A 24,652-nucleotide genomic window follows, 5' to 3' on the forward strand; every position below is an offset into this window, starting at 1 on the left:
AGTCCCACACCGAAATCCTATCCTGTCATACAGTCTTATCCCCTTCCACACTCTATTCTGCTATGAGCATTGCAATGTCCACTAGTCCTGATGCATGATATTTTCTGATGCATGATATTTTCTGCCACCTCATGAAGTTGTTGAGATTTGCAATGTGAGCTCCCACTTGGCCTGATTTTCTCTGGTGAGTTGTTGACCTTTGTATTTCCATTGTATTAAATATCCACCTCCTTATCTAGGCTCTTTCAAATATTAGAGAAATACACACAATACCTGACACATGAGGTTATTGAGCCTCAAGACCTTCATAGCTTTCTAATGCCTCATTTGCTTGAAGGGCTACACACGACTTACCTTAGTGTTCGGTGAAGTAATAGGATGGATTTCTACAAACAGATATACAGTGGAATTGGGCATAGCAAATAAGAGGTTACTTTTCCTTAATTTCTATGTTTTTTTGTCTAAATACAACCAGAAGATCAAAAAGTACATTCTCAATCAGAATAAAAGATGTAACTCATTCCCAGAAGAGAGTAAAAGTAAAATTACATTTTAATATAATTTTTGGAATAAAATAAAAAACATTTAGATACAAAGAACATCTATTTCTTTTTGAAGCAACTTTTCCCCCTTCAAAATATGAGAACATTATAACATACCATGTTTAAGAATTAACTAGAGAAACTTGTTAAATGTACAAAAAGGAGACCTTCAGAGAGACTTTCTCACACAGAAACCAATCCATTTTGTCCCCTCAAAGGAAAGCAAAGTTGTCCTCCAAAGATAAGTAGAATTTGACTGATTTAAGACACCGCAGATTTTAGGACTCCCAGTTGGATTTTCCTCAACATAGAAAATAAAAAGAAACAGCTGTCTACTGTACATTTTAGCATTTCTCTTCTTACTTTTGTGTGTTTTGGAGAGTTGAAAAATTTCCCAGGGATGCTGATAGCTTTACTGTACATTTGATCATTTAAAAACTCTCAAACAGAAAAAAATGGGGAAAGTAGTTCCATTTTCTTCTCAAGAGAAATTTGATCCTTTTCATTCTTAACAATAAATGAATCTAATTTCTCAAGTAATTTTCTTTTCTGAAAGCTATTAGAATATAAATTGATGGCCTCCTGGAAATTCCATGGAAATCATAGTATGTAGTGAAAAAAATGCTAAATTATACTAAATGTAATTTTAGCTCACCTGACTCCTAAAGAATATTGTTTCAATTAAATTAAGATAAAATGGAGAGCCACCAAAAATAGCTTACAAGAAAAGACAGGAGACTAAAAAGCACATATAGGATTTATTTCTACTATCCCTCTGACATTAAATGTGGATTGTCCTGCTGAACTGATGTTCAGAAGAGGATTTGAATTTGTTTGGTGATCAGTTTTTTTTCTTTGATTAGAATTTTGCCTTAAAAATACTATTTCAGTATATTCACATGTATATTAGGATATATATATTTTTCTGTATATATTTAGGCACATATGTTATTTAAATTCTAGGAAATAAAGGATTATATTTATCTTTAAAATTATGAAATATGAACTATATATGTTACAGTATTTTAAAAGTTCACAGTATTTTAATACAATGTAAACTACAATCCACTGAAATGTAATATACATTATTATTAATCAGTGCAAATCAATTTAAAGATATAATGTGTTTGTTTTAAATACAAATTCATTGTAAGGTAATTCAAAAACAACTTGAAAGATGTTGTTGTGAAATTTTAAAAAATCTAATAAAAGATTGTTTCTAAAATATAAAACATGCATATGTATTATTTTGATCAATTATTATTACATGAACACACCAGACCCTATTAGAGATATTTGCATACTTCCAGTCAGTCTGCAGATGTCATTTGGTATCCATGTTCTGGGATGCTGTGTGGATGTTATTCTGTTTACAGTAAACAGACAGAAAATGAAATAAGAAACTTTCCACATTAACAATATCATATTTCTAGATGCAAATCTAACAAAGATGTTCAAGACTTAAAAATGCACACTGTAAAATCTTATTGAAAAATCTTTTAAAAAGCATAAGAAAGTGATGAGATCTTTGTTTTCGTGACTGAAAGCTACATTATTATACAGACGCTTATTCTTTACAAACCGGAAATTCAAATACAAATCTTAACAAATTTTAAAAATGGAAATTGACACATGAATTCGGAAAAAATTTTATGGAAACACAAAAAAATGTTTTGAAGAACAAAGGATATGATTTCTCTTTTGGGCATCAAAATGATATAATTTATCATTCATCACTATAATGAGATACTTGAAGGCTAACTTCATAAAGAAAAGAGGGGGGCAGGGGATTTAGCTCAGTGGTTCCACCGCCTGCCTAGCAAGTGCCAGTATCCGAGTTTGATCAAAGAGGTTTCTTTAGCTCACAATTTTATAGGATAAAATATACACAGGATAGGTCATGTTTTGGCAAGGGCTCCAGGGTGAATGACAAGAGTGTGTGAGGGAGGAAGGGATTAAGTTTTCAAAAAAGCCAGAGAGGGTTCAGGTTCAGCTTTTAGAACAACTGGCCAGACTCCCTGTAGGCCTTTAGTACAGTATTCTTTCTGGAGGGCAGTGTCCCCAGTGACTTAAGGCCCTCCTACTGGGCACCACTTCTTAAAGGCACCACCACCTCTAAATACTGCTACCCTGGGGACAAGTCCTCTAACACATGAACCTTTGCAAGAACAAATAATATCCAAACAAAAGCCAAAATGCATTACAAATGCTCAGTAATTGAGAATGTGATATTGACATGGTGATAGATCCTGGAATAAAATGGAGAAGCTAGAAACAGACCTATGTGTTTGTTGATATTTAATACATGACCAAAGTAACATATCAGTTTTTATTTATAGTTGAAAACATTATATAAGGCAGCATACTGATGGAGTGAAGAAAGATTTTTTAAAACCAAAAGGTCAATAATAATAGAAGAAAAATTGGATATATTGGTGTACACTCAAATTAAGATCTACACACATATATTTTCAGTGCATGTGTAAGAAAAATACAGTACCCAGAATGCATGAAGAACTTCAAATCAATAAGATTATCAGTAGTTTAACAGAAAGTTGACAACTAAAAAGGGCATTTCACATGAGAGGAAATTTAGTTGGCCAATATGATGTAAAAATATCCAGGGAAATGCAAAATTAAAAGGACTATGTGATCACAGTACACATACACTTGGTTGCTTAGTATTTTAAAAATTCTGAAATAACATATGTTAGCAATGTTGTGGAGCAAATGGAACTTTCATGCCTGGCAGTGGTGGTATAAATTGCTTCTACAAATTTAGAAACAGCTGGCATTATTTTGTAAGTTTGAAGTTACAGACAATCCTATAACTGAGTTATTCTATTGCTAGCAATAGGTCTTAGAGAAATCCATACTTAGGACAAATGCACAAAAAATTCTAGTAACATGCTTGTAGTAGATCCAAATGAGACCAAAGCTCTGAGATCTTAATAATAAAATGGATAAATAAATATATATTCATACAAAAAATTCAATAAAAATGAGGTAGAGATACATGCATCAACATATATGGGGTACAAAAAGAAATAAAATATTACAAATATATACTTGTGATTTGATTTGTAGATCAAGACCAGACAAATAAAATTATATTTTCAGAGGTACATACTTAAATGATGCAAGTGAGTGTGATTGTGATAGTTGCAGACTGAGAGAAAGAAATATGATAGGAGTGAAAATCACGGAAGTGAGAAAGTAGTTGAGCTGGTGGTAAAGGTAAGATGCAGTTGTGAGTAGGAAGGAGTGAACATGGACTCCTAGTAATTTTTCTATTTTTTGACCTACGTGATTACTTATAAAAATTGTTTATAATAATTTATTGGGTTCTATATTTAATCAATAAATTTAATAACTTACAAGGCTCTATGCTTTTCTGTGTGGTTTCTATATTTCATACTTATATTATTTTAATATAAATTCATATCAAGATAAGGAACAGGTAGTTCATCTCCATTCTGCTTGAGGCAAACCTTTATGGTCTGTTAAATTTGGTTCATTGTTATAGTTGCAATGTAAAGTGTCTTGCCAAAGACTCATGTACTGAATGCTGTATTTCCCAATGTAGCAATGCTCAGAGGTGGAGCCTACACAGGTGATTATGTCATGAGGGCGCTGTCTTCTTCAGTGGATCAGTTGATGTGTTCACTGTTCAATTGCTACTGGGAGCTGGGCTTACTTGGAGGAACTATGTCACTGAGGGTGGGGTATGCCTTTGAAAGGTAGATCATGTTCCCTCACCTCCCTCTGATGAGCAGTCTCATGTGATTTCTCTCCCACAGTGTCAGCCTTGCCTAAGGCTCTGTCCAATGAAGCCAATCAACCATGGACTGAAACCTCTGAAACCATGCACCAAAATAAATCTTTCCTCTTTCCTCCTTTAAGTTTGTTTCCCCAGAAATTTTGTCATAGCAATGAAAGGCTAACATAATAATTTTATGCTTATCTGCCTTGAAATTGTTTCCACCTTGTTAAAGAGAGCTGGAGAGACAGAGTAGATAACTTCAATAACTCAATACTGCATATGTCAGAAGGCGAAAGCATGTTAATTATCCCACATAATTAAAGAAAACTTGTAGTTCCAAGTTGTGTGGAAGTGGTAATGAGGAAGTGTAGACAGAATATGGCAAGAAAATAAATAAAACTTAGAAAATTAGTTCTTACACAAGAAAAAGCATACTGTGGACTGAGGTGTGTTCCCTCAGATGTTGTATGTCAAAAACCGTAATCCCGTTATGATGATATTGGACAGGAGGCTTTTAGTGATTTGGTTTAGATAGGTCATTTGTCTGAGGCCCTGATGATGGATTTAGTACCCTTATAAAAGGAGACAACAAGGAGTTTAGTATTTCTCCCTCTGACATAATAAATGGGAGACAGGCTGAAAGCCAGGAAGATGGCCCTCACCAGAACGCAACTATGATGGAACTCAAATCTCAAACTTCTACCCTTTAGACTTATGCTAAAATCAGTTTCTACTAGTCATAATATGGTATTTTATTATGGCAGCTCAAAGTGACTAGCAATGGAGCAAATACTTAGTATACATTGAGGGAAAGAATGTGAAAATGTTTTACTGTTAGAGATATTTTTTTAAAGGTTTTAAATTTCATTAGTACATGTTTGCAATCCATGCAGTTTACAATCACCTTGGTGAGTGTTTATGTGTACATACCACAGCTTGTTTCTTTTTCTCTTTTTTTGGTACGAGGGATCAAACTCGGGTCCTTGTGCTTGTGAGGCAGGCATTGGAACCATGGAGCTAAATCTCTGGCCCTCTTTTTCTTTTTTAATCCCTTTCCCTTTCCTTCCCTCTCTTTCCCTCCTCTTCCAATTCCTGAAACCCACTTTTCATTCTTGTTAATATTATTGATCTTAGCTCTTGTTACGGCATATAATGTTTACACAAACATTATAATGCCCCGAATTGCTTTTGCTATTCTGGGTCTCTTGGTTCCATGTGAATTTGGGGATTGTTTTTTCAAGATCTGTAAAGTATGCAGCTGTTGTTTTGATTGGGACCGCATTGAATCTGTATAACAGTTTGGGGAGTTTGGTCTTTTTTTTTTTTTTTTTTTTGGTACTGAGGATAGAACTCAGGTCCTTGCATTTGCGAGGCAAGTGGTGGAACCACTGAGCTAAATCCCTGGCCCCTGAGTTTGGTCATTTTGACAATATTGATTTTGCTGATCCAGGAGCAGGGGACGTTTTTCCATTTTCTGATGTCTTCTTCAATCTTTTTTCAAGATACTATAGTTTTCCCTTCCTTCCTTCCTTCCTTCCTTCCTTCCTTCCTTCCTTCCTTCCTTCCTTTCTTTCTTTCTTTCTTTCTTTCTTTCTTTCTTTCTTTCTTTCTTTCTTTCTTTCTTTCTTTCTTTCTTTCTTTCTTTCTTTCTTTCTTGGGTCAAACTCGGGACGTTGCTCTTGCAAGGCAGGCACCGGAACCACTGAGCTAAATCCCCGGCTGTAGTTTTTTTTAGAGGTCATTAGAGATATTTAGAAACATTTTATTTGAGGGAATGTAGGATTTTTTTCTCTCCTAATTTATATGGAGAACAAAGCAAAAAGGGTTTACCTTCTTCATTTCCATTAAATTTTATATATATATGAAAATTTAATATATATATATATATATTTTCTTATTTGGGTGTACTATGAGAATCCTGCTAGAATTTCTTGCACATGTACTTTTATCATGTTTTCCTGGAGAAAATATATATAAAGATCATCTCTTTGTGATAGAGTAATAGGTGCCCTACATCAAAATATGGTAAACTCCCATATTTAATTCTTTAATGAATTGTCAAAAATCTACACATTGTGGTAAACTAAATCATATATTTTAATCAATCAAATTTGTGAATAGAAATACGTACCATAATCTGTAAGCAAGCTTCTCCAAGGGACATAAAGCAATTTCTCAAAACTGCTTTTTCATAAATGTTTGCTGGGTTTTGTTGTTGTTGTTGTTGTTGTTGTTGCTGCTGTTGTTGTTGTTTGCAGTAATGGGTGTTTGCTGTTTTAAAGAAGATACTATTATGCATTTTCTACAAGACACTTTTAGTCATGTACTATTTTTCATTAAATTTTTCCAAATTGAATGTACAAAGCATTTTAAGGAACTAAAGCTTGGAGAGATTGAATTGTGTATTTAAACAAGTGCTCACGAGTTGAATATAAATTCTACAAATATGAAATGCAGTTTTTGTCCGAGTTCACTGACTTTTAAGAAAAATTCAGAACTACCCCTGAATAGGGTAATTGATCAGAATTCCAGTCTAGACTGGAATGAGTGTGCATATTAGCTTTCCGTGAAGGTCTCAAGATAAAGGTTTCATGCTGCACTTACTTCACTCACATACACTCCTACTAATTTAAATTTCTTCTCCCCAATGAATTCTTAGTGCTTTCATGATGAAAGAATATTATGATAGTTTGGCTTTGATGTATTCTGAGGCTCCAGTGTAGTGGAATAATGACTTGATATCAGTAAGATTTAAACTAAAATCTGAATACCACCTGATTATAACCAAGTTATTTAACCACATTGAGACTCACTTCATCTCTAAAATCGAAATGAAAACATCCTTCTTTAGGACTTAGTTTGAGAATAATTGAAAGTGTTTACAAAATGTCTAACATAGAGAATAGTAAAAAGTACCCCAAAATGTATTCTAATTAAAATAAAATTTAATTCCTGATTTGTCAGTATCAGAAATTGCTTATTGGAACACATCTTAATGATCAATCATTGTTGCTCATTAGTACAATCCCAATAATACATTTAAAATCTTTTTTTTTAATTTTAAGAGAACTAGTAAGTCACAAATATTAGTGAAACAATTTATTGTTAAGTGAACTCAAGCAAAAAATCTTGAAAATGAAATTCTAAGTTTCACAAAGTTTTCTTTTGTCATTTATTCTTCCTCTTTATTAGTTAACCTAATAATGTAAATATGTGATACAATACATAAACAATATACTTAAATTATAAAACCAGTAGTTTAATTGTTGAGGATTAAGACTACATTTATTCATTCCTGTAGGATTATATAAATACCTTTAGCTAATGATTAAACAGAGTTGGTAAAAAATAACTCATCCATGTAACTTTTACCCCACTTTGAGAGTGCAGTGGAGTGTAAACAAGAAAGATGAAGTATTTACCTTTATACAACTTATAACCTTAAGATTTTGTAACAGACATACTTCACTTCTTGAGGAAGTAACTCCTTTTTAATATTTATTTAAACCAGATTTCTCAGGTCACTGACTGTTAAGTAAACCTAGTTAAATAACAGTAAGGCATGTTAAAAATTTAAGAATTCCTTGCCACACATTCTATATTAACTTTCTTTTCTAGTATTTCCTCTTGCTAAGAAATTTCAAGTACTCAGAGGTAGCATGGTTTAAGAATAATTGCTTATGTTACCCTTTTCTCTGCTAAAAATAGTTTTGGAGGCAAAAATGCTTATCCTCCTTGTTCCAATTTATATAGTAAAAATTCTTCTATCTTCCTTATAGAATTTGTAGGAAATGATGTTCATCTTTGCATGGAACACTTTAATAATAGTACAGAAGCAGCAGTGTGATCTTATGTATTATTTTTATAATAGGCACATGTATTAGACTGGTTATATATTAATGGTGTTTGGTGATTGTTAATACCATATGATCAATCTAAATCACAAGCTTTGGACCAGCTGTGGGACTTAAAGATTATTTAGACTACCATGAAATCCACACTCAGAAAATATGATGATTCAAACTAATCATTGAAAGATGAGTATGAATTAAAAATTAGTGCCTCATGTTTTATTTCTATTTAGATTCATTATTTCATGCTTCTGTTTAAAAGGTTCCAGCTCTATTTTAAATAATTTTATTTTTATTTTTATGAAAAAATAAAACAAATGTTATATTCAGTAAGAGAATAACAATAGTTATTACACTGTATATTGTTATCTTCAAAGTAATTACTCAGAATACAAGACATAAACCAAAAAGAGTCCTACAAAAAGAGACAGATAATAACACAAATCTTTCTTTTCAATAGGAAATCTTTAGAATATTACAAATAAGGTTAAAGTTCAATTTGATCACCAAACCATCATAGAAGAGCATCTTCTTCAGAAGGATATGCAAGGTTCATATGGTGAATTATGTGTTTGCATTAGGCGTGGCTAAATATAATAGAAAAACCCAAATCAGAGTGGCTGAAACAACATAAATTCTTTTCAGTCTCATATGGAAAAAGACCAGGTAGTGTCAAGCAAGGCTGTGCTAGTGCTCCAAGGTATCAGGGAACCTGTTTCTGTCTCTCTCTCTCTCTCTCTCTCTCTCGTTTTTCCATAATAATGGCATTTAGTCTGAGTCCAAGATGACAGTTGGAACTGTAGTCATATTGCATTATAGCTAAAGGAAGAAAGGTGTACTCCAGCCCCTTTTAGATATATTTCCTAGAATTTGCATATCATTTTCACTTGGATCTTACCATGCAAAAGCTAGTAATACAGTCATATCTAGCTTCAGAGAGGTTAAGAAAAGTACTCTTTATTTCAGGCAGCTATATGCCCAGGTGAAAAGGGAGGCTTCCATTTTAGTAGGAGGAGGGAGAACAATGTCTTCCATAGCAAGGTACAGTAAGAATTTGCTTCCTTTCCCTGACTTGCCCAGATATTTGCTGAAAACCTTAGCCTTTAGCAAGGCAGCTAGGCCAGGAAGAATATTTGGAGTGTCTTGTCTTACCTTATTAGTGAATGGTACCTAGAAATTGATTTTTCTGGCATATTATGCCAGATAAATCTGGGGATAATTTTGAATATTGTTTGCATGCACATTCCTTGCAACAACAATAACTACAAAACAGTAAGTTGTAAAATATGTCATAAAATGAGCATGAGCAACTCATGAACAACTCATGAGTCAAATTATGATATGTATAAAGTATGAGAAAATATACAGTGAATGTTTAAATCATAAAATTTTCATTACAGTAAAAGACATATTACCATTATTTCCCTTCAAAATACTCCCCCCTTGCTGCAAACACACACATCCCATTGTTCTTGCCACATTCTAAATAAGTTCTGGAAGTCGTCTGTCATAAGTATCTTTAGTTGTGTTGTCCTGGCTGCCTCAATGTCCTGAATCAATTCAGGTCGTTTGTCTTTCATGGTTGACTCTGGGGGAATAGCCAAAACTCATGCAACACCAGATCCACTGAATAAAGTGGATGAAGAAGCTCTGTAATATTTTTAAGATCAGTCACTTTATTTTTGATCATACTACATAAAGACACTCATGAAAAAGAACTTCCAGAACAGCTTCAGAAAGTGGCAATAATGATGGGATAATTGCGATTGAAGCAAGGGTGAGTACTTTATGGGGACATTAAAGCAATTTTTCTTTTACTGTAACCATTTTTTAAATATTTCCAGGTGTGGTGGCATGGTCCCAGCATTTGGGAGGCTGAGGCAGGAGGATCACTATGAGTTCAAGACAAGGTTGGACTGCATACATAATGAGTTCATGGCCAGCCTGAACTACATAATGAGACCTTGTCTCAAAAAACTAAAGTGATTGAATGAATAAATAAATAAACTTTCACTGTATAGTTTGATCAGTCCTTGTAAGTTTTATAAGTACACAAATATATACATATATCTTATAGAAAATAACCTTGAAGAATGGCAAACTGGTATTAACTTGATGCCTTTTGTGTTGTGGAATGGGGTTTGTGATCAAATTGGATGTTAACATGCTTTTTGAATAGGCAACTGACAAAATGAATTTCATAATTTGGAGATTTGGTGTTAGAATAGTACTTAGGATATATTATAATATGGAGGATTCATGTTTTGACAAAAATAAATTCTTAAATACCTGTAGTGATTTCTTATGAACTCTTCACCAGAAGCAATTGCCAGTTTGATTTTACCGCCTAAGCATTTCCTAATCCAGTCTTTCCCCTTTGTTCTTTCTACAGTGGCTCTAAGTCAGATCAGATAAAATTTTCCTTTCACAAACTACTCTTGAACTCTCTTCATTATGTAGCTCTGTGTGCTTGAAATCTCTGTGATGTTTCCTTGAAAATTTCATGTCTGCCTTGAATTCTTAATGCTTCCTTTTGTCTAATAAAGATATCTCAACCTAGTTTCCTTTCTTGTCTTCATTACCTCTCTTCATAGAGCTGAAGTTAATGCTCTAATTGTATTGGTTTAGGCATATAATATTTTCATTTCCTTAAATTAACAAATAAATTACACTTAAGTCACAGACAATTTTTGTTTGTTTTTTCTTTTGCACAGTACTGGGGATTGAACCCAGAAGCTTGCATATGCTAGCCAATGGCTCTGCCACTGAACTGTTTTTGTTTTTTGAGACAGAGTCTGGTTAAGTTTCCAGACTTGCCTGGAACTTGTGATCTTCCTGCCTAGATTTCCTGAGTAGCTAGATAGGCATGCATGACTACACATATTTGACAATTTAATGTTTTTTGTGGAAAGTAAGGGATAAAAATTTGTTGACTCTTCTTGACATGACAATAACAATAGAAGAGGCATATAAATGAAATTAATTATATCTGGCATGAGTATCGACATGCATATATGTAGAAGTTATAGACTTGATTCCTATTATTTGCAAATAAAGACTGTATAACTGCATGAAATTAAATCAAAGAATCTAGTAGATCATAATGATTGCACGTTGTTTCTATGTTATAAGGAATTTGGCACTTGGTATAAAGAAGCATGATTTTTGGACCCAGTGCTTTAAGTATATTTATTATATGACATAACTGAAGACCTTCTTTTTACAGAACACTGACAAGTGCTGGTAAAGACCTGCAAGATAATTTCCTGAAGGCCCTGGCTGTGAGAGAAGAAGACAATCGCAATGGGAAAGTGAGCGTGAGTACACTTCACCCGAAATCTTAAAAGTTTATACACTAAAGGGACTGTTAAGATTTGTAAAAATAACCATTAACATCTTTCCTAAAAGGTGATTCATGAGGGATAAAATATGACTGTTACTTATGTATTACATGGATGCATTTTGTTTCTTTTCATTCCCATTTACATCTGTAGAAATTTCTAAGTGGTGAAAAAATTAGGATTCTCAACATCTGTCAACAAGAAAATGGCTATAAATGGTTCATCTTCAACTGTGAACTAGTCCTGTGTTAAAAAGTCCTACTTCCTTTTAGTTCAACCTCCTGTTAGTGCCCCTCATAGCCCCCTCACTGATCACCAAGTTTTGTCTCCTCTCCAGCTGATTTAATGGGAGTCCTAGCAGATACTTCCATAGGCTGCCTTATGGGCCTACCTTACAACTTGTGGTAGAAACCACGTTCTAGAAAGATATAATTTTGAATCACACAAAAGAACATACTTTTGCTTTTTAAAAATATGTGCCAAATCAAATATGTAAAGATTGCCAATAAATTTGGAACATTTACTTTCACACTTTGTTATTATAATATTAGTGATAATAGATTTCATATGTCTTAAAATGTTCCAAATAAAATTTAATAAAGTGACAAATACTCATGCTGAAATGGTAATGACTGATTTACAGAAAAATAATCAAAATTAAAGTAATGAAAAATTTAGAGCTGTAGAAAACTGTATGAATAAGGATGTCTATTTACAAATGTTTTCTCAATAAAGGAGGAATATTATTTGCTACCAAGTCTCTTGAAAATTCCACATGCATTCAAAATGTTAACCTTCTAGAATTAAAAAGAGGTAAAACTCTTGAAGATGTAGATGTAGGCAAAGACTTTCTGAACAAAACTCTGATTGGACAAGAAATAATATCAAGAATCAACAAATGGGATCATATCAAATTAAAAGCCCTATGCACAGCAGAAAAAAACATTAACAGAATGAAAAAAAATCTATAAAATTGGAAAAATGTTTTGCCAGCCTTTGCCTCAGACAAAGGATGAATATCTAGAATATATAAAGAACTAAAAGTAATTAAGCCCCTGCAGATTTAAAGACCCAATTGAATAATGGAGATTTGAAATGAATAGACAAAATGTTCTTCAAAAGAGAGGTAGAGAAAATAATGTGAAATAGGGGGAAAACTCTTAGAGGAAGTAGACTGAAAGACATTTAAATGGCAAGGGTGAAAATAGGAAAGAGTAGACTCTGGAAGGCCTTGTAAATCACAACAGAAAAGTTAGGAATTTATCCAGTTGTTACTAGAAAGAGCAGCTGGAAAAGTGAAAAAAAGGCAGGAAGATGTGTCATCACAGGAATCTATGATAAGGACAGTGGCAAGGTAAAGTGTCAACTTGCTTGACTTGGGAGCTGAGGGATTAGTAAAGCACACTTCTGAGTGTACCTGTGTGTGTCATGGAGGTGTAACCTTGGGTGTTTTATCTAGTCCTTGGCCCCTTACTCTCCAGTACTGTTCCCCTGTTCTTTTTCCCACCCACCATGAACTGAGCAGCTTTGCTCTACCACACCTTCTTCAGGAACCATGATGTTCCTGCCTTGTAGCCAGCTGACCATGGACTGAATCTCCCAAACTATGAACCAAATTAAACTTCTTTAAATTGTGAATGTGGAATATTGTCCTCAGTGAGCAGAAAGCTGACTAATTTTTCTAGAAGGGCAAATGCTCCTCAATGGTCAAGCAAGATAAGGACTGAAAAAACAAACATTGTGTTTGGCTCCATGTCGATTGGCTTAAAAAAAGTTGACAGGAACAAATTCTATTCATAGTAAAAGTGGAAGTCAGATTCTTTAGGGTTGAGAAAAATGGTCCATGTTTAGAAAATAGAACCAACAAGCACAAACAGCTCTAGAGACCCTGAGCCTCTTTTTTAATCACCACAGTGCAATTTCTCTTAACAGTATGTTCCTTAACATACCCAATGGCACCTCTTTTGACAATGAGCCATCCACCCATTTACTCAGGTCAAAAGTACATCGATTATTACAGTTTCTTTTTGTTTCTCTCATTGCTGTTGAATGAAGTGCTAAGTTCTCTTAACTATGTTACGGCAATTCACTTATAAAACTGGCATTATATCTTTTTCTCCTGTATTTTTTATTCATTAAGTTTATTGGTACATTTTAGCTATAAAATATGGTGACATTCATCATTGGGAATTTGTACCTTTACGTGATATATCTTGGTTCTTATTTTTTTTCCCCATTCCCCTGCCCTCTCTTCAACCTCTCCGTCTCTCCCTATTTACAAATACTTTGTTTCCATTTTTTTCTTTTCTCATATTTCTTTCTTTCTCTTCTTTCCTTTCCTCAACCCCTCCCACTTCCCCTTCCCCTTCCTTTTCAGACCTTTTATCCCTATTTCACATGCACCCATGTTTATAGTGGCACAGTTTGTAACAGCTAAAACTGGGAAACAGCCCAATTGCCCATCAACTGGTGACTGATAAAGAAAATGTGTTTTTATTTATAAAATGGAGTACTATTCAGCTACAAAGAATGAGAAACTAGAGACATTTACATTTATAGCTAAATGGATGCACATTGAGGCCATTACTCTTAAGTGAAATAAATAGGACACATGTGTAAATACTGAAGTTTCTGTGGTGTGAAAAAGTGAAAGTGTAAATGAGGATCAAAATGAATAATAGATACTGCCATTATATCTTAAATGAATTGCAACATCCTCCTAAATTATATGTCTGTTTTCACTTTCTTGATTCTCACTCATTTTCTAAATAGTCAATACAAATTTCTCATGTACCTGCTTGATCCTAAAATGGTTCTAGTCACTGAGATACTAGAGTGCTACAGAGCTCATGAACATAAATAGCTGATATTTTAGAAAGATGAAGTAAAAATAAGTGTGTCAAAATAAAAGTGTCATAATTGACCAACTTTGAATAGATACTATGAAGACCATAACATAGAAAACTGAATAGAGTTTGACTACGCTGGTTGGTTCCTTTAGCTACTATGTAAAGGAAACTGATTGAGGAGGTGAGTTATATTGGGATTTGAATGAAATGAAGAATTTAGGTGCAGTGTTCAGAAGGAGAAGTCCCCTGCACTGGTAAGCATTTGGAAGGGAGAGACGTCCCTAGAAGAACGTAAGTTAGTGGTCTTTTACTAAACCTTCAAGAAAAGTAGCTCTCACAACAAAGTAATACCAGTTGAAGATGAACTGAAGTTACTTAAATCATCTCTGTGTTTTCAGAGAAAAGCAGGCAGGAATCATCAATGGATGGGATGTAAAATATTAAAGACAATTGAAATTAACATGGCTTTTAGATTTTTGGCTTGAGAAACTGAGTGGATGCTGGTGTCATATACTGTGACAGGTGAACTCCACAAATGTGCTACTTCCAGAATCAATAAGATGGTTCACTTTCAATAGTAATAATTTTGTGATGTCTATTGTGTATCTAAATAGAGAAGTTGATTATTATTTAGATTTGTTGGTTTGGAACTTGAGAGAGATGTCATGGACAGAATTATAAATCTGAAAATTATTAATATCTAAATCCTGGGCATCCAATCCTTTGATTTGCTTGGGCCACATTGAAGAGTGATTGTCTTGGGCCTCATGTGAAATATGGAGTTAATGAATATAAGTAACAGAATTTCCTTTATGTTTTATATTTGAACTTATAAAATTATTTTAGGAAAAATAAAAGCTCCAGTTTAATAATTAATAAAACTTGTATCTCTGCATGTCTACACAGGCACACAAGTGAGTTGGTGAAATGCTAAGATTGGTAATTGCGTTTTACTCACCAATTTCCTCAAGTTCAAGTGATGTCTGATACTCGCAGTTCTAACAACTGTGAGATAGGTTCAGGAATCTGAGTTAGCATTGCCCTGGGCCCTCTCCTGCACAGCACTCCATTGTTACATTACAGTCCATGGTGGAGTATCTCACAATTGAGTCATGAAAAACATGCTAAAAATCACATAGTAATGATAAATTTTCTGAACCCAGAGGATCACATTATGAGTTGTCCAGGACCATATGCAGTCCATAGATGCAAGCTGAAGATCCTTGGATTCTAAATGGTACGTAAAATTGTGTACTTACAAGAGCTTACTAGGCAGAAATCAGGTAGAGTAGCCAGAGCTGCTGACAATCTTTGGCTTTCTTTAGTTTGAAGATACGTCACACTAATCTCTGCCTCTGTCAGCATGTAATTCTTCTGTGTGTTTTGCTGCATCTGTGTTTACTGTTTGTCATCATTGTTGTTGTTAACATAAACATACCAGTAACACTGGATTCGGGGTCACCCTAAATGAATGTGACTTAATTTTTGTACATCTTCATCACATCTAAAGACTCTTTCCAAATAAAGTTACATTCACAAGTACCAGGATTTAAGACTTCAATACATTTTCTTGAGGGGCATAATTCAACTCACAACAGATGCTAAATTTATTTGCTGTTGTTTTTGACTTGATAATAAATGTTATTGGTTACCTGGGTGAGGGTATTTTTAGTAGAAAGGTGTGGGCATAATCTCATTGGAGTAGACTGAGAAAAGAAAATGGTAAATAAATGAAGATGAAGATAAATAAATATTGTTGAGAATTTTTGAGGTGAAGTGGACCATAGACATTGAGTGACAGCTGATGCTGGGCCTGAAATCTAGGGAGTTTTGTCTTGTTTGAGGTTGGGTAATAATAACCCATGTTTTGTGCTAATGTGTACGATACAGTAGAGAGGAGAATATTGATGGTGTAGTAAAGGGAGTTTTTTTTTTTTAATGACTAATATTAAGTTATGTTTTATGTTGATAGGAATGATACATTAGAGAGATGCATATAAATGGTACATGGGATACAGAATGTAATGGTTCTGGAGAAGTTCTTGTAATGTTGGTTGGATATTCACTGTTTGAAAATTAGAATCTTGTCAGACTTACAGGTAAGTGACTATGGAAAAAAACCGTGGCCTTTTGTTTGGGCCTTTGAATTTGTAATATTATTATAATTGGTGGAATACATACCATCATATCAAGGGAGGCACTGAAAGCTTGCTTTTCAAATTCCTTATTTTGTCTTACAACAGATCTCAAATGACCTTATAACAAATAATATATTTACCATAGAATATTTTTGAGAGATCTAATTATTAGGATCATAAGCTTACTTAAAAGCCATTTAATGAATGGACAGGATTTTTAAGGTAGTTCTATAAAATATACAATAGTCATGAGATTTGAAATTGTTTTAATTCACTGTCAGAAAAATTACCTATCAGTTTTGGGAGATGTGCAGTTACATGTAGTCAGATAATCACAATTCCCCAAGGAGAGCTGGGAATTTAGCTCAGTGGCACCGCTCCTGCCTCACAACCACAAGGTCCTGAGTTCCATCCCTGGTACTGAAACAAAAAAGAATTCTCCAAGGGAAATAACTATCCCTAAGCATTAAGTTTTTTCTACATAATGTTAGATGTAAAATGAAGGAGAATTCCGTTGTTTAGCCAGTTTTGCTACCCTTTGCTTCACGTTATGGAAAGTACACACTGCACAGTTTATGAATTGACTTAGTTGACCTGCATGGCCTAACAAGACTTGAAGTACTAACTCCATAGCAGTCTTCTGGGGGTAATTTTTTTTAAATGTCACTAAAACAGTAGATAATTAGTCTTGCTCTACAAGACTCGCAATTCTTGATTTTATTTTTAAGTTTGATGATCCCAGGGTTCAAATGATATTTACTGCAATTGCTTCATGTTGCGTGTGACTATGTCCTGGGAAGGAATAATGTTTTAGGAAAATTAACAGTTTATATAACTGTTACTAAAATAATAAAAATTCTTAAATATTATGCTTTCTTTAAAGCTTTCAATGATTCGATAGTTTAGATGATAGTGGCATAGTTATAGTTTAGATAAATCCTTTCTTAAAAAAAACTGTTTGTCTCGTCCCGCGGGACAGTCAACGGAGACCCTAGAGGGGGAGTGAGAATGGAGGGACAAGAGACACAAGAGACGGAGACAAGACAGGCTTCTGATCAAGTTTATTGCTGGGCTAGCTAGAGTTTATATAGGGAAGGGATGGGGGGAGGGAACGAGGAGAGGCATTGGCGAATCGCTAGGCAGAGGGCGGGAGGATCCTACTTTTGAAAGCGGGAAACTGAAACTTAAACTTAGGCGGGAAGCGTTACTCAGGCGGGAAGTTCAAACTTAACCTAGGCGGGAAACTCAAATTAGGCGGGAAGCGGGAAACAAAAACTTAACTCAGGCGGTTTGATACATGATGGCCCGGTGGGCTAGTTTCCCACAACTGTTAAACAGAGGTTATTTGATTTAAGAATTAATATAAATCTCCCAAATGCCTTCTAATTTCATATATATGTGTATGTGTGTCAACTGTATGTGTATGTTATTTGTATATACACACGTGTATATGTAAGCACATATAGAAAAACATGCATCTTTTACAAAATATTCTTTAAAATCACTATGGTGTTTTAAGTATTTAGTTAAGATAAAACTTTGAAATTTATATTCATGTACAACTATATCTAAAAGGATTTTAATTAATTGTGTTGTGCTTCAAATGACAGGCACAAAGAGTATTTTTTTTCCTACTAATATAGCTATTTAATTTTCTTTAACTCTGAGCCATCCATATTTGAAAGTGCTGTGATCTTGTGCTTCAGGTATTTCAGATTTAAGAATTCTTAAGAGATAAGTGATTCAAGTAGAAAACATCAGTATATGTGCAAGTTAATCTTAATTGTTAATGTGCCTGGATTAGAGGCCCTGAGAGAGAGTTAACTCACTGGTGTTCACAGCTGCATGTGCTGTTAGGTCCAGTTGGAGGTAGGCTGATTTGGAGGGTACATCTCTTGCTGGCCCTCTTCCCCTGTGCTCTGCTTCTCAGCTGCCATGAAGTGGGCAGCTTTGTTCCAGCTCACCCTTCTGCCATAATGTTATCACCCTGGAGCTAGCCAAGCATGGACTGAAACCTCTGAGACTGTGAGCCAAATAAGCTTCTCCTCCTCCTCTAAGTTGTAAGTTTCTGGGTTTTGCCCCAGCAGCAAGAAAGCTGACTAATTCAGTATGCCTTAAGAATAGAGAACACATGATAGACAGGATAGAGCAGCTATTAGTAGATGCATTGTAAGATCAGGTAAGAGAAGATGAGATGGTAGCTGGGATTGGGGAGATGAGAGGGAACAGAAGTGAGTGAGCATTATTTAGCATGTAAATTTGGCAAAATGTGGTTACAGAATATGGCCAAAGAAGAATTTGGAGACAAAAGAAGACCATAGATAACTCTGGCTTTCATAGCTGCTTAAATACTGCTGCTGCTCTTTGAGATCCAGTCCACTGAAGGATCTGGAATTGGAAACAGAGATCATGTGCTTGGCTGTGGACATGCTGAATTTGAATTATCTTTGTCAAAAGTAGATGTGAGTATTTGAGGTGATGGATATGCTAATCAGCATCATTTAATCATTCCACAATGTATACATGTATCAAAATAAAACATTGCTCCCATAAATATTTAGAGAATTATTGTTGGTCAGTTACAATAAAACTTTAGTTATTTCAAAATAAAATGTTGTTTCATTAGCAGGTAGTTAGTTAAAAGAACCAAACTCTTAAGATTTATCCAAATTTTACTACACATCCCATATTTAAATTTAATCAACAACTCAACCAATTTTCTTAGCCTCTTCCACTCCTGAGATCTCACATTCAGTTGGCTAGCAAACCTAGTCAATTCTACTTTGTAAATGTCGCTCAAGTAAATGTGGATTAGGAGGCAAGGAAGCTGAAGTGGTGAGCAATAGCCAGACCTAAGAGGTCTGTTACTGCATGAAAAGTGGCCCAAGGATGATGTACATCCTTGAAAGAATTTCAACAAGTGTTTAACGGGGTCAGCTATTCAGTATGCGGATATATGTGTCTGTGAGTGTGAAAGATGAACTATGAAGCAGGGAGGTCCACTGAGAGAGGTCACTGTAACAGTTCAGATAGTAGAGAATGAAAAGGTGGAATAAAGGTGAAAATGAATAGTTGGAAAAGATGAATCTGAGTAGTAATTAGGAAATGATATCTGCAACATGTACAATATGTTTGTGTTGTTTGTTTTTCTGTTTGTTTTGTGCTGGGGCTTGAACTCAGAGTCTCACACATGCTAAGCATGAGCATTACCACTGAACTATACCCCTAGTACCTATGTGCTTTATTTTGCATTAGGAAAGAGAGAATTGTAGAGGACTATTCACATGTTTTTATTGGGGAGATTTGATGGGGAGTGAGCAGTTTATGATAATTTTAACAACAGGAAGATAAGTATGATACTGACTTTGGGAGATTTGGTATAGTTCAGATAATAAAATATAGAAGTTGGAGGTTGACAGTAACTAGACTCAAATTCTATCTTCACTATTCACCCAGGACTATAGATTGTAAAATGTTTCCCTGGGTCAGGAAAATCTACAAATTAGGAAACTTCTTGAATTTTCAAAGCCACAGTGTCCTGCTCTGGAAGGCAAGGTTTAAAGGAATACCCTCATCTTAAAACTGGTGGAATAATGAAAGGAAAATGTAGATTAAACAATTAGCATATTGCATGAAACATGATAACTATTCAATAAATAATATGATTTCTTAATTAGAGTTATAACTTCTAAATCTAGAATTGTGACTAATGTACAAAAGTAGAAAATATGCAAAACTTTCATTTTTAGGGACAGCATTAAATATGTTTGAACTTTTCCTTAGAAAAGATGGTTGAAAGTGTTCTCTGAGACAATCACTTGCCTATAGATTTTATTTGGAATGTAAAGATTGTTGAACTTTGGCAAGATACAATGGTAATTAGAATATTTTTTTAAAAATGACTTATTGGATTTTTTTGGTGTTATAGGAAACCAAAAATAAATAAATAAATAAATAAATAAATAACACAAAACCACTTTACTATTTGCCATAAAGAAATGGGTGAGACACAGGGCTTTTCTACGGTGTGTCTAATGTAATAGGATAATGGGATTATGTAACTCTTTAAAGTGTCTATAAAATATGGGTGGGGGTGTTGTTTTTCAGAGAGCAATAAACTAGGAATGGCAAAAACAAAAATAAAATGTTTCCTACTTAATCAGGGATTCATTAAGATAATAATGAAAGGTATGTGTTATTCTCTGTGTGATCTGTTAACACTTATTTTCCCACTGCATGTTGACTATAAACAGTTACATGGCTGAATAGTTTTTCTTTGAAATAAGCTTTATTAAAGCTGATATCAAAATACTGCTTAAAACTTTTCCTTTAGAATCATTCAAAGAAACCACTGTACCTGAGTCAGAAAGCCTATGAATTAGTCCCTAATATGCACACTTCCTATGTTGAAACCTTCATGCAATATAAGAATGTGTTGTATAAGACCAATAATCTTGTGCTGACATGGCCTTTTCCTTTCTTGCTATATTCCAACTTCCATTAAATGTTCCCTTTCAGGAAAATGAAGGTATTATATAGATGTTTATTTCCTTCTTAATGGGTCCATCCTTGTCCACTAGTAAGCCCTTATGTATATATATTATATAACTCACAAAATACTACCTTTATTTTAAACAAATTACATCAATGTTTGGAAAATAAAATGTATATCAATTTCCATTTCACCAGAAAAACTGTATATGTTCCTGGATAAAAATATGATATATGGACAGTGTGGCACAGAGGAAAGGATAAGGGTTTTGGAGCCATTTTATCTGAGTTGGATTCTAGAATGTACCACTTATTACAAGCTAAAAACACACTCTTCAACTTTATACAGCTTGACTTTCCCTACCCATAATGTGGGATAATTTTCACTCTGCTGAGACATTTGTAGAATAAAATTATGTCATATACAAAGCACACTTACGCCTAACACTTAATTGGTGTTTGCTAAATTACAAATACTATTAGGTTAGGTTCCCTAGAAGCAGAGCCTAGGATGTAGATTTAGTGCAAGTGATTTATTGGGAAAGTTCCCTCGACCAAAACTTGTAGAGGAATGCATCATATTACAGAGAAAGAAGCTAGGGAGAGTTCTGGCTTCAATGCGAAACTAATCTCAGTCTGATGATACATGAAGCTTTAGAATATGAACTGTGACAAAGCTTGTTCTACCTTAAGGCAAAAGGAACACATTTGTATACATTTTCAATCCCCCTTTCTCTCTCTAACATTAATCACAAACTGTCACAAGATGGGTGGAGAAAGTACCACAGTCCTTTTGAAAGAGTGCAGGTGCAAACCATTAACTGGTAACACTTGTCAGGTCTGAAGATGGGTACACCTACTTGGGAAAGGGGATCTTGGAGAGTGATGGTGAACCTTTCATAGATGAGGGCCCAAACTGCAATCCAAAACCCAAATCTAGGTTGTATGCCCCCAACATCCACTACAGAACTCTGGTAGTGTAGATGTGTGTGTTTCTCTACATTTATTCTCTCTCTTTCTGTCTCCATCTCTTATGAATGTATACACAAATATATAACAGAGAGGCATACATCATGTGCATACACATAAAACTAATTCACACAAAGGAAGATAGATGCATACCTATTTATATGTTTACTCCTTTAAACACGTCTAATAAAAGAAACACTCAACAAGAAAGAAATGAATAGCTCAGTGGTTCCGCTGCCTGCCTTGCAAGTGCAAGGACCCAAGTTCTATCCCCGGTACCAAAAAAAAAAAAAAAAAGAAAGAAATGAATAGAAAATCCCATAAAAGAATGTTAATACAGCAATATTAACATGAAACAAAGATGAAGTTAAGGCAAAATATGTTCATGGAGCTAAAGATCAACATTACATGGCTATGAAACAAATGTTTTATAAGGAAGATATAATAATGATGCCATTATATGCACCATAATACTTGCTATAAAAGTGTATAAATACAGTTTTACAGGCTTGCAAGTACTATTGAACAACTCCACAGTCATAGTAAAAGATTTTAACATAACTTTTAGCAATGAGTAGATTAAGCAGTTAGAATACTGTATATACTATACACTTACTTTTCAAGTGGGCTTCTGTACAAAACTGATGACACTTGAAAAGAAAGAATAAATGTTAAGGGAATTACATACATGCACATTTTGTGTGGCCCTAGTACAATTAATATAAATTTAAAAATCAAAAGGAGAAAGATATACACAATAATTATATTCTAAGGAATAAATCACAATAAATTTTACAAAATATTTTTAGGTAAATGAAAATAAAAGTATATCATATTAGTACTTAACGAATACAGCTAATGTATTCTAAGGAGAAAATTAAAGACATGAATTCATTCATTTTAATAAGAGCAAAGCCAGATTCAGTGGCACACATCCATAATCCCAGCACTCTGAGTGGCTGAGGCAGGAGGATCACAAGTTGTAGCCTAGCTTAGCTACTTCACAATTTAAGGACATTATCTGTAAAAAATTTTTAAAATAAATGGCTCAGGATGTAGCTCAGTGCAAACAAAAAGGAATAAATGAGTAAGCATTTATTTTATAAAGCTAGAAAAAGTTTCACAAAATAAACCTAATGAAAATAGGATTAACATTTTAAAGATAAAACAAGGAATTAGAAATGGAAATAATAATGGTATTGACACTATTATCAGTTCTTTCTTTAAAAGACTAATAAAATGTTAAAAAACTAATAAAACTGATCAAGAAAAACTTAAATGATCCACATAGTTTTTAAACAAAAACAAATAATATACCATAAAGTTTGACATACCATACAGTAGAGATTTGTGGTCTATTTTTAAAAGAATCATAAAACGCATTATACCAACATATTTAACAATTACATAATGAAATTGTTATGGCTTGTGTCTAGATGTTCCCCCAGAGTCTCATGCAGTCATAGGTGGGGCTTTGTGGAGGTGGCTGGATCTAGAGTGTGTGATGCTCGATTAAGGATCTGATGCTGGGATTGATTCATGGTGCAATGATAGGATTAAGGGTGCCCCATCCTGGATGTGAATATAAGAGATAGAAAGAGGGGTGCTGTGGTTGCTTGCTGCATGCTACTTTTCTGCTTTGTTGCCTTCCTCCTGCCCTGAACTGCTTCTTGGTGATGCCCTTCTGCCATGCCACCTTTCCTTGAAGACAGTCAATTAAGGACTGAAACCTCTATAAACTGTAAGTTAAATAATCTTTTTCTCCTTCAACCTTTAGTATTGGGTATTTTGTTTCAGCAATGAAAAAAGTGACTGAGACACAAATATTTAGAGAAGTAAATTGCCAGAATTGATATCAGAAGAAATAGAATTCAATAAACCAACAACCAACCAATTTAAAAAAGAACAAATAAAGAGCCTTAATTCTGTTAAAGATCACCAAAAATCACCTTGAAAGAGTACAATAAGCCTGAGTATTTCAGAGGAGCTTTTACTTTCCTGATATTGAAAGGAATAATGATGTCTGTCTTATATAAACTGGAAGGAGATAGGGAGATGAAAGTGACAGAAATGGGAGCTGTATTCCACTTGTTTTCCAAAACTTCTATCAATTCGACATTAGATACTTAAAGACAGTAGAAGAAAAAACATTATTGATAATCTCACTTAATTAAGGACATAGATACAAAATGGCAAATAACTTTTAAAAGAACGTCATACATTGTGACCAAATAGAGTCTATCTCAATAATGCAGATTCAATATATAAACCTCTGTAAAGGAAATAGCCCACATTAATCAGTAGGGATAAATTCATGTAATTTTTTTCAGCAAACAAAAATATTTCATCATTCAAGATAAACAATTTGGCAAATTGTTTTAATGAGACCTTTATTAACCTTATATGTACAAAGAAATTGTAATGAAGGAAATAGCATAGGTCTTGCTTAAATGAGAAAAAGGTGAGAAGGGGAGGACATGGACAATTCAAACAAAAATCACCTGTCTGCATATCTTTAGGAGGAGACAGGAACCATCTGTTTTCTCTTGGGCATTTGGAGATGTGCTCCTCAAAGGCTGACTGCATGGTAGCTTTCAGTCTTTAAATTTACATCAAAACTTTCAAATCAAGCCTACAGGTTTCCCTCCCTTTCTTCTCTCTCTATTCATTTTTGTCTTTGTTCTTTGATTTAAACTATAAAAATGGCA

General features: G+C 34.1%; 1 protein-coding gene and 1 long non-coding RNA gene across 3 annotated transcripts in view; one reads left to right on the forward strand and one right to left on the reverse strand.

Moving 5' to 3' along the window:
* Cfap299 (cilia and flagella associated protein 299) overlaps positions 1-24,652 on the forward strand; it is a 595,444-nt gene that overhangs the window by 191,870 nt on the left and 378,922 nt on the right. For both annotated transcript variants that reach the window (XM_021260977.2, XM_004847996.4), the window contains exon 3: positions 11,383-11,473. In XM_021260977.2, coding sequence (XP_021116636.1) covers positions 11,383-11,473 — 91 coding nt within the window. The remainder of the gene's footprint in view (positions 1-11,382; positions 11,474-24,652) is intronic.
* On the reverse strand, positions 1,824-15,452 carry LOC147827157 (uncharacterized). Its single transcript, XR_015452906.1, has 3 exons — positions 15,305-15,452; positions 6,437-6,576; positions 1,824-1,908 (listed from the first exon to the last, which is right to left on the reverse strand). It is a non-coding gene; the product is annotated as an uncharacterized LOC147827157 (long non-coding RNA).

Source organism: Heterocephalus glaber, unplaced genomic scaffold, assembly GCF_053883595.1.
Source record: "Heterocephalus glaber isolate CG9 unplaced genomic scaffold, H.glaber_assembly_v1.0 deba00001454, whole genome shotgun sequence".
NCBI lineage: Eukaryota > Metazoa > Chordata > Mammalia > Rodentia > Bathyergidae > Heterocephalus > Heterocephalus glaber.